This window comes from Gorilla gorilla, chromosome 4 (genome assembly GCF_029281585.2).
Source record: "Gorilla gorilla gorilla isolate KB3781 chromosome 4, NHGRI_mGorGor1-v2.1_pri, whole genome shotgun sequence".
NCBI classification, from domain to species: domain Eukaryota; kingdom Metazoa; phylum Chordata; class Mammalia; order Primates; family Hominidae; genus Gorilla; species Gorilla gorilla.
This window is the reverse complement of record NC_073228.2, coordinates 179,796,552-179,807,314: the sequence shown is the minus strand read 5'-3', so window position 1 is coordinate 179,807,314 and position 10,763 is coordinate 179,796,552. Positions and strand designations below refer to the sequence as shown.

The 10,763-nt window shown below is 43.1% G+C and overlaps 1 protein-coding gene across 1 annotated transcript; it reads left to right on the top strand.

Annotated features, from left to right (window-relative positions):
* Positions 1–1,611: 1,611 nt before the first annotated feature.
* THOC3 (THO complex subunit 3) lies at positions 1,612–10,483 on the top strand. The gene is made up of 6 exons (XM_031011006.3): positions 1,612–1,988; positions 2,691–2,847; positions 4,857–5,061; positions 8,584–8,745; positions 8,867–8,967; positions 9,882–10,483. The coding sequence occupies exons 1-6, from the start codon at positions 1,722–1,724 to the stop codon at positions 10,043–10,045; spliced, it is 1,056 nt and encodes a 351-aa protein (XP_030866866.2). The 5' UTR covers positions 1,612–1,721; the 3' UTR covers positions 10,046–10,483.
* The last annotated feature ends 280 nt before the right edge of the window (positions 10,484–10,763 follow it).

Sequence of the window (10,763 nt, the reverse complement as noted above, 5' to 3'; positions counted from 1 at the left end):
TAGGGATATTCACTGCAATATTGTTCTAAAAGCAAATTGATGAAGGGATCAGTTGAATAAACTATTATATATTCATATAAAGACTGCCACCATTGAGAAGAATGAGACGTCTGCATTTTCTGACAAGAAATGACTTCCTATACATATTTACCATAGAAAGCAAGTTGTGTAAGGAATGCTACCTTTTTGGCAGTGGGTTGGGGGAGGTTATGCACACACCTATCTACCTTGCCCAGGTGCTTGCTTACACTGTCTCTGGAAGGCCACACAAGAAATTTAACTTTTTCAGAAGAGAAGTTTGGGGACACAGGATGGAGGGAAACTTTTCAATCTATTCCCTTTTATACTTTTTACATTTGTTACCAAGTGCACGTGTTGCCTTTTAAAAACTGGGTTTTTAAACACATTTACCACTACTACTCACCACCAAAACCTTCCCCCCTCAGCTCTTCTCCAGGGCCTTGACTGGCGCTGGCAGCTCACCACCCCTTTTTTCTCCAGCAAGAAGCCACTGGTTTAAGGGAGATATGAGAGGTGGGGTGGATACGCAGGTGGACACTTACTTTTCACTCTATATCTTTTATTTTTATACTTACAATCATGTGCATGTAATACTGTTACAGGAAAAGGGTCCCAATCCAGACCCCAGGAGTGGGTTCTTGGATCTCACTCAGGAAAGAATTCAGGGCAAGTCCGCAGTGCAAAGTGAAAGCAAGTTTATTAAGAAAGTAAAGGGAATAAAAGAATGGCCACTCCATAGACAGAGCAGCCCCGAGGGCCGCTGGGCGCATTTTTATGGTTTTTCCTGATGATATGCTAAACAAGTGGTGGATTATTCATGCCTCCCTTTTTTAGACCGTATAGGGTAACTTCCTGACGTTGCCATGGCATTTACAAACTGACCTGGCACTGGTGGGAGTGTAGCAGTGAGGATGACCAGAGGTCACTGTCATCGCCATTTTGGTTTTGGTGGGTTTTGGCCGGTTCCTTTACTGCAACCTGTTTTATCATCAAGGTCTTTATGACCTGTATTTTGTGCTGACCTCCTATTTCATCCTGTGATTAGAATGCCTTAACAGTCTGGGAATGCAGCCCAGTAGGCTTAAGCCTCATTTTACCCAGTTCCTATTTAAGATAGAGTTGCTCTGGTTCACACGCCTCTGCCATTACCTTTTAAAAACAAAAAATCCATTTTCATTTAAAAAAAAAAAAAAACCTCCAGACCCCTTCTTAACACCTCTTCCCTCACTCCACACCCGCTAGCCCTTTTCATGGGACAAGCTCACCAGCTGGTCCTTCTCCAGCAAAAAGCCCAGGGCTTTCTGCTCTTAAGGGAGGAGAGTAAGGATTAGGGAACAACCCCAGAAGAAAGGTGATGAGTTAACTGTTTTAGAAGGTTAGTGTTGGTTCTTTTATTCGATTAAACAGGAATACACATATATCTACCAAAGAATAGGTAAGGGAGAAATAAGAACACTAAAAAAACTCGGAATCGTTAAGTGTGAAGCATATTTGGAGTTAAAAGAACCAAATATTACTAAGTAAGCAGACGCGGGCACGCGCTGCATACCCGGATTTGTAGTCCCTTCCGGGGCGGGGTACAGCGCGCCTGCGCAGAGAGGCCGTCGCTCTTCCGGGCGCATGCGTGCGGCAGCGGCGCCGGGACTGACTGCGCCGTGGAGGGTGCTGCAGTGTTGTGAGTTGGCAGCTGGGAGCTCGGCATGGTGGTCCCCGCTGCAGCCATGGGGCCCTCGGCTTTGGGCCAGAGCGGCCCCGGCTCGATGGCCCCGTGGTGCTCAGTGAGCAGCGGCCCGTCGCGCTACGTGTTTGGGATGCAGGAGCTGTTCCGGGGGCACAGCAAGACGCGCGAGTTCCTGGCGCACAGCGCCAAGGTGCACTCGGTGGCCTGGAGTTGCGACGGGCGTCGCCTAGCCTCGGGGTCCTTCGACAAGACGGCCAGCGTCTTCTTGCTGGAGAAGGACCGGTTGGTGAGCTGCCGGGGCTCGGCTCAGGCTAGGGAGAGGGGCCGTGGTGAAGTGAGGTGCGGTAGTGGGAGAGCGAATGGGGGCGAACGGAGCCGAGGGCGTGAAAGGAGAGTGGGTTTGAGGGAAGGGGAAAGGGGGAGTGTGGAGATGAGGGAGTAGGGAGAAGGTGGAGTGTGGGGGTGACGGGGTCGTGAGGGGTGAGGAGAGAAAGATTGGGGGCGTGTGAAGAGTGTGGAAGTAAGGAGGTTGGCGATGGCGGGTGAAGGTGAGGAGAGGGTGGATGGGACGGGGCTGCGATGGGAGCCTTACTCGTTTGGAGTCGAATCCTGTGCTGGTAAGAAGTAGCTAGGGGCTGTGGTGGTGATGGTGGTGGTGGTGGTGAGGAGGGCCCATTTGAAAGTCATAGGGCGTCCCGTGGGAATGAGCGGCCGGGTTAGGAACGTTGGTGGTAGAGTAAGGGTGGAAAACCAGGAAGGAGGAGAAGGCCAGGGAGGGCACAAAAGTAAGGGCATAGGTGTGGAAGCTGAGAAAAACAGTTCAGAAGGACTGCGGAGAAGAGAAGGGAGAAAGGGCTTGGAAGAACTGGATTCTGAATTACCCAGATCTTTACTGGTCCCAGCATACTTTGGTTTGAATAAGCTTATAAAGTTATATGCGGAGGCAGTTACATCTATGTGAAGTCACATCTGGATTCTGTTCTTTCAGGTCAAAGAAAACAATTATCGGGGACATGGGGATAGTGTGGACCAGCTTTGTTGGCATCCAAGTAATCCTGACCTATTTGTTACGGCATCCGGAGATAAAACCATTCGCATCTGGGATGTGAGGACTACAAAATGCATTGCCACTGTGAACACTAAAGGTGACTATTCAGAGAGAGGGCAATAGGAAGATAAGCTGTTTGGATTCATTCAACAACCATTTTCCGAATATCTTTTCTGTGCCTGGCACTCAGCTGTGTATGAGACATCCTGAGCTGAATAAGAGTTTCCAGCTCCAAGGACCTCCCCTGCGGGGAGAAGACATATATATATACAAATAACATAGCAAGATCTGGTTCATTTTATAATGGAGAGGTCTGCAAGGTGGATACCCAGAATAGAAATGAAAACAAAAGTCTGCCTAGGGGAGCCAGGGAAGGCCGCACCAAATTTGAGCAAACTTTTAGCGTAGACATAGGAATTGAGTGGTCAGGGTGCTGTGGGTGGGGAATGGGGCATTTCCAGGAGGGAACAGCATGTGCAAAGGCGTGGAGAATTTGGAAAATTCTGATGAGTTAGAATGGTTGAAACTTGGATGGTCTTGGTGATCTGGGAGAAAGCTGTGCAGCACATTTATAGGTTCTGTTGTAAGTACTGAGGGCGGTATTGTATGGGACTCTGAGTTTTCATTGATCGTAAGATGTTCCATTAGGAAAGAAAGTTGGTAAATAACTGTGATACACCCAAAATTTTGAAATGCTTTCTGATACATTTTAAGATACAGTGTAGATACTAAAATGTGAGAAAATATGCATTTTAGAATGGAAAAAGTTGGTGAGATTTTTAATTGATGTGTTCAGTGTGGGCCACTGGACTTTGTTGACAAGACTTATCTCTGGAGGCAGAATGGTGTGGTTTTTCCCCAAGTATACAGCTGCTGATCCATGAGTGATTCAGGTGATGCGTGGGTGAACATTAACAACCAGTTTTGCAGATATCTTGATGTCTACTAGAAGAACTAGCGCATAGAATTTATTATTCAGTTGAAGCTAAATTTATTTTATTTTTATTTATTTTATTTTATTTTTATTTTTGAGACAGGGTCTTGCCCTGTTACCCAGGATGGAGTACAGTGGCACAATATTGGCTCCCTGCAGCCTCCACCTGGGCTCAAGCCATCCTCCCACCTCAACCTCCTGAGTAGCTGGGACTACAGGCACATGCCACCATGCCTGGCTAATTTTTTGTAGAGACGGGTTTTGCCATATTGCCCAGGCTGATCTTGAACTCCTGGACTCAAGTGATCTGCCTACTTTGGCCTCCCAAAGTGCTGGAATTACAGGCTTGAGCCTCCACAGCTGGCTGCTAAATTTATTTAAGTAAACTTTTTTGAATCAATTTTAAGAAAAATCTTGAATAAAGAAAAGTACAGTGTTTAATGGATAGGACAAAAATTGTGATGTTGGCATGCGAATGGCTGGAGTTGAGAAATGCTGGTGTAAGAGAAAAGGGGGCTTTGGGGTCAAATCTGGGTTTAAAATCTTGGCTCGGCCGGGCACGGTGGCTCACGCCTGTAATCCCAGCACTTTGGGAGGCCGAGGCGGGCGGATCACGAGGTCAGGAGATCGAGACCATCCTGGCTAACACGGTGAAACCCCGTCTCTACTAAAAATACAAAAATTAGCCTGGTGTGGTGGCAGGCTCCTATAGTCCCAGCTACTCGGGAGGCTGAGGCAAGAGAATGGCGTGAACCCAGGAGGTGGAGCTTGCAGAGAGCCGAGATCGCGCCACTGCACTCCAGCCTGGGCAACAAACAGAGTAAGACTCTGTCTCAAAAAAAAAAAAAAAATCTTGGCTCTGTGACTTCATAGCTTTGACACTTTGGCTTGTCCTATCTCCTATTTCCTTCATCTATAAAATCTTATAGATTTTATAAATGGAGATAATAAAGTGTATGTTAGAGGAGTATTGTGAAGACCAAATGGGGAAATGTGTAGATGAAAGTTCTGGACTTATTGTTGAATCATAAGTGGTAGCTCCCTTCCATTGTCTAGGACTTTAATGAGTAAGCCCGGAAGAAAGCTCTGGTCTTCTTTCTAGGATAGTGCAATAAACTTGTGGAGGATTATGAGCAAACAGATTATCTTGCTGATTATGTCTGGGTTCCTAGGGGAGAACATTAATATCTGCTGGAGTCCTGATGGGCAGACCATTGCTGTAGGCAACAAGGATGATGTGGTGACCTTTATTGATGCCAAGACACACCGTTCCAAAGCAGAAGAGCAGTTCAAGTTCGAGGTCAACGAAATCTCCTGGAACAATGACAATAATATGTTCTTCCTGACAAATGGCAATGGTTGTATCAACATCCTCAGGTGAGGGGGTCTAGCTTAGGGGACTGTCATGTCTTTGTGCTGGGTGCTGTGTCAGATATGGAGATGAATTAGATGTGAGCCTATCCTGAAGGAGCTTAAAACACAAATAGTAAGAGAGAATCCTAACCTGTCTTAAGTACATTTGAGCTGTATATTTTATATACTTTATATTTTACTGAGTCCTTACAGAAATTCTAGGGGTTGATGGTTTGCTTCTCATTTGACAGATGAGGATCTGAGGGTGAGAGGTTACATCAATAGTCAGCTAGTGTGTGCTAGAACTGGATGCACCTGAATTATGGCTAATTCATACTCTCTTTTTTTTGTTTTTTGAGACAGGGTTTGCTCTTGTTGCCCAGGCTGCAGTGCAATGGTGTGATCTCGGCTCACCGCAACCTCTGCCTCCGGGGTTCAAGTGATTCTCCTGCCTCAGCCTCCCAAGTAGCTGGGATTAGAGGCGTGTGCCACCACACCCGGCTAATTTTGTATTTTTTGTAGTTTAGGGTTTCTCCGTGTTGGTCAGGCTGGTCTCCAACTCCCGACCTCAGGTGATTAGCCCGACCTCTGGCTAATTCGTACTCTTAAAGTTTCAACTGAAATATCACTTTCCCTTCAGGGAAGCTCCCCCGCTACCCCAAGGTTAGAGGTAGGTTAGAGGCTTATTTTATATACTTTCTGTAGGAAGCACTTTTCTTTCTATATTGTAATTGCATGTTTATTTGCCTGTGTCTCCTGTTAGACTGTGAATTCCTTGATGGTAGGGATGGTGTTTGCCTTGTTTAGTGTTGAATCCCTAATGTGTAGTCCTGTACCTGCTCCACATAGTAGGATCTTCGTAAATATTTGTTCTGTAAATGAATGAAACTGTGGAGCTGAAATTCAGGTCTGTTCAATTCTAGCCTTCCACTATCCCAGGTGAACAATGCAAGACCAAGTGAGATAGGTTCTGTGAGTGGGAGGCCGGGAGTTTGCTGTGAAATTCCACGGAAAGAACATACATACTATATGGGGGGTTGAAGGAGGGAGCTTGTGAGCTTGATCTTGAAAGATGAGCAGAATTTTAAGAATAAGCAAAAGGGAACCACATAACTGACAAAGCAGGTGTGAGTGAGCATGACTTATTTGGAGAGTGGTTAGGTCAGGGGTTGTTGGGGGAGTGGTGGCAGATAAGGGAAATAAGAGAGGGCATGATAATGGGAAGATGAAGTCTAATTTGGGACCAGATTATAAAAGCCTTTATTTTATGCTTAGTATGTTGGGTTTTATTTTGTAGGCAATGGGGATTCTATAACTTTTTAAGAAAAACCTTTTTATTATAAAACACAGATATTGAAAACCACATAAAATAAATGTATAGCTTAATGAACTCTTATAGGCTTAACTATTGTGCAACCCTGCCCAAGTTGAGTAGTAGTTCTTTCCAGCCATCCCGGAAGTCCATCCAGGTGTTTTGTCCTAATTACAACTTCCTTCCACAAAAGCAAACACTATCTTGACTTTTATAGTGTTTCTTCATAGTTTATCTACCACATGTGCAGCCCCTAGATACCCTAGTTTTGCTCATTAAAAAAAAAAAAAAATTGATATGTGTTTTGTATCTCTTAAATTACTCAAAAGAAACTTCCTAAAACGTAGCTGTTGAAAAACCAGACTGTTAACCTGTGGAGATTCTCCCAGTTTGGCTTTTGCTGATTCCATATGCTGTTTACGTGTTGGACTGTTGTGTAAAGAGATGCTGCTTCTCATCTGCGATTTGGTTACCCAGTAGTACAGTTCATGTAGGGAAGGCAGGAGAAAATTTTGATTCTGTTTGTCAGATAATGATTTTGTTTCCTGCTACCTCCAAAGATGAGCAGTTAGGTGTTTTTTTTTTTTTTAAAGAATCATTATGGGCTGATGTTTTTAAACATAGTTGGTGTGTTTCCATCTCTTGTAATTGTTATGCCTGTTGAAGCTCAAATTATCCCATCTTTGGCCAATAAGAACCTCTTCAGATTGGTTCCTGAGACCTTTTTTGACATAATCCCATCGTCTTCTGTTTTTTTGCTCTCTGGTTTGATAAGATGTTCCAAGTTCATCTTGTGCATTTCTTGCCCCAGACCTTTAATCAGAACATTCTCCAAGAAGCCTTAACATTCTGGCTGGGTGCGGTGGCTCACGCCTGTAATCCCAGCACTTTGGCACTTTGGGAGGCCGAGGCAAGTGGATCACTTGAGACCTGGCAATCATAGAGAAACCCCGTCTCTACTCAAAATACAAAAATTAGCTGGGCGTGGTGACGCAGGTGTATATTCCCAGCTGCTTGGGAGACTGAGGCAGGAGAATCGCTTGAACCCGGGAGGCGGAGGTTGTAGTAAGTTTATATTGCACCACTGCACTCCAGCATCCTGGGCGACTGAGTGAGATTCCACCTCAAAAAAAAAGGAGCCTTACATTCTTTCACTGAGAAATGATACTGAAGTTAGGAATGTTCATTACCGCTGGGTTGGCCTAGGAATTACATGTGTGTGTGTGTGTGTGTGTGTGTGTATATATATATATATATTTAAAGATAAAATACCTTATGAATTCACATTGATAACTTGCAGTCAAAATTGAGGACTCCAGGGATTTTACTAAACCTCTTCTATATTAAAAATATATTTCTTTCCTCCCAAATTGAGTATTCTGGTTCTCAAGGGCACAGGGGATCATAGAATTAGAATATCTGATGGTTACTTATTACCTGTCTCCCATGGTAAACATATAGATGTCTCAGAACAACAATATTACTGCCGCTACCACCAATGTGATGACTTGAAACAAAAAATGTTTTTGGTTTTTGCATATGCTGTTTCCATTCTTCCCCCATTAAAAAAAAGTACTATATGTTGTAAGCATGTGCAGATGTTACATATTATACCCTCTCTTTAAACCATGTATAGTTTTTGCAAGAAACTGTATATTCAGTGTTCAGCACCAGTCCTTATAAGTCTCTAGTCATTTTTTTAATTGAAGCTCATTCTCTAGTTAAGATTCCTCGGGAAGCGTTCATGGGAACATTATTCCTGGAGTTTTTAATTACAACTTATTTACGTACTTCTAAAACTTACAGATTTTATAAAACGTTATTGTGCTTATTGTTTGTATCATTGTATTTGAAATTCAGTTTTGCTGGATGTAAAAATCCTTGGCTCATTTTCTCGCTTGTGTATCTTTCTTAAATACGGTACTCCATTTTCTTTTGGCATTCAGTGTTGCTGTCAGAAAGCCCAATAATCTAAATTTCTTTTTCTTTAAAGTCCACTAATTTTGCTAGTCTCTGTCTCGATGTTGGTAACTTTGGTTCTGTAGTCTCAGGTATGTGTTGTGCTTTTTAAATAATGTAGTTCAAAATCTTTTTTTATTTCAGGAATGTTATCTTGAATGACAGTTCTTGGTGGTGGTCTATTATCTTTGCTTTTCTTCTTCATCGTCTCCTGTTATTGTTTTAGCACCACAGTCCTCTTCTGCAGTTTGATCGCTGTCTGTCTTTTTTCTCAGCTACCCAGAACTGAAGCCTGTGCAGTCCATCAATGCCCATCCTTCCAACTGCATCTGTATCAAGTTTGACCCCATGGGGAAGTACTTTGCCACAGGAAGTGCAGATGCTTTGGTCAGCCTCTGGGATGTGGATGAGTTAGTGTGTGTTCGGTGCTTTTCCAGGTAAGTGACTCTATCAGCACTTCCCTTGTTGGGTACATTAATTTTATTTCATCGTGAGTGACATTGTTCCCTCCTCTTACTTGGTAATTCTCTTGTCTCTTCTGTCCACTCTGTATCATAGGCTGGATTGGCCTGTAAGAACCCTCAGTTTCAGCCATGATGGGAAAATGCTGGCATCAGCATCGGAAGATCATTTTATTGACATTGCTGAAGTGGAGACAGGTAACTTCATGAGAATCTACTGTCTTTCACCTTTGGCAGTCAGGACTTCTCTTGTGATCTCATCTCTGCATGTGACTACTTCACCAGCATGATCATGAATGAATTTGTCTCCTTTAGACAAGTGTGTTTCTGTTTTGACTGTCACTGCCAGGTGGTGAGGAAGCAAAGAGTTAAGAAATAAATAGGCAGGTCTGAGGAAAGTGATTTAGAAAAATATTTTGATTTATTTAAACTTTAAACTACAGAGTAGAAGGAAGAAAAAAGCATCACTTGGGGTCCCACTCTCTAAATACCACCTGTTTTAAATGTTGTGATATATTTCTCTTTATCTTTTGCCTGTATATGAACTTGAAAAAATATTTTTTAAAGTTTGAGGAATTATAAAGTTTTTGCTTTAAAAACAACAGAAGCTGGAAGTAGAAAAATGGGAGGAGAGTATTCATTTTACAAAAGAATTTCCTCAGATTTGTTTCTTAATGTTGCTTTATTGTTTTCTGAAATCTGTGACACTCTTCATAAAAAGATTAAAACTGTATAGAAAACTTCGAAGAGGAAAGTAAAGAACTTGAAATTCCACTATGTAAAGAATGCCCCTGTTAGTCACGTTGTGGTGAACATTGTCCAGCATCCAGCCATGCAGATCCTTCATGTAACTGCATGTCGCTGTGGCGCAGAGACACTTTCCTGCTCGGTGACCTGCTCTTGAGTTAACCCACCTATGCTCAGAACCTGCTCTGTCCTCCGCTGGCTTGTGGGCTCTCTGTGCCTGGGGGTTCTCTGTAAAATGAGGTAATAGTTGTATCTATCTCATGGGATTAGTAGGTGGATTAAACCAGTTAATACAGGTAAGTACTTAATGAATGTGTCCTTCGTTTTGAACGTATTGATTGGTTTCTCTCTATTGTTTTCTATAGGGGACAAACTATGGGAGGTACAGTGTGAGTCTCCGACCTTCACAGTGGCGTGGCACCCCAAAAGGCCTCTGCTGGCATTTGCCTGTGATGACAAAGACGGCAAATATGACAGCAGCCGGGAAGCCGGAACTGTGAAGCTGTTTGGGCTTCCTAATGATTCTTGATAGGAGGTTGTAGGGAGAGGAGGCCCCGGCGGAGGTCTTCCTTCATGTGGTTAGTTTGGTCTGTTCTCTCGGAGTTGGTGGGCACCCTAAATATTTGTAAGTTGGTATAAATTGTAAACGTCTCTGGTCAGGCTGCGCATTTCGTTCTTTTGCTTTGTCTGTGTATTAGCTCTTTCCATTCTTTGCCCCCAGCATGAGTTAACTCGTGTGGACTCTGCAGTGCGAGTAGTGACCCCAGCATACCTTGTCCTCTGGACCTCCTGTCTTCTCTGCTTCTGGGTGCATGGTAGACTTTGTGGCATTTGATACAACTTGGACAATACCTAGTTTGGAGGGAGGGGAATGGAAGGGCATGGAAGTTTTTTTAAATAATTTAAAATATATATATATAATTTTGAGAATTGAGCATTTAATAAACTGACTTTTGTTATTATGGAACTTCTAAGACTTTTAAAATTATTATGTCCTTGAGTTGCAGTTTTGTATTTTTTTTTTTAATTTCAGAAAGAGAATTTAAATGTTATAATTCTGTCATTTAATGTCCCAACCAAGAAACCTCTGAAATATAGGGACAAAGCTAATTGAATGACTGAACTAAAATTTTGGCTCTGAGCTTCCTGGTGGCAAAGTGAAGAGGGGAGTAAGTCAGTTAGCTTTCTTATTGAAAAGAAAAACACTTATTGGTTCCTCATGGAAAGCAAAGCTTTATTAGTTCTTC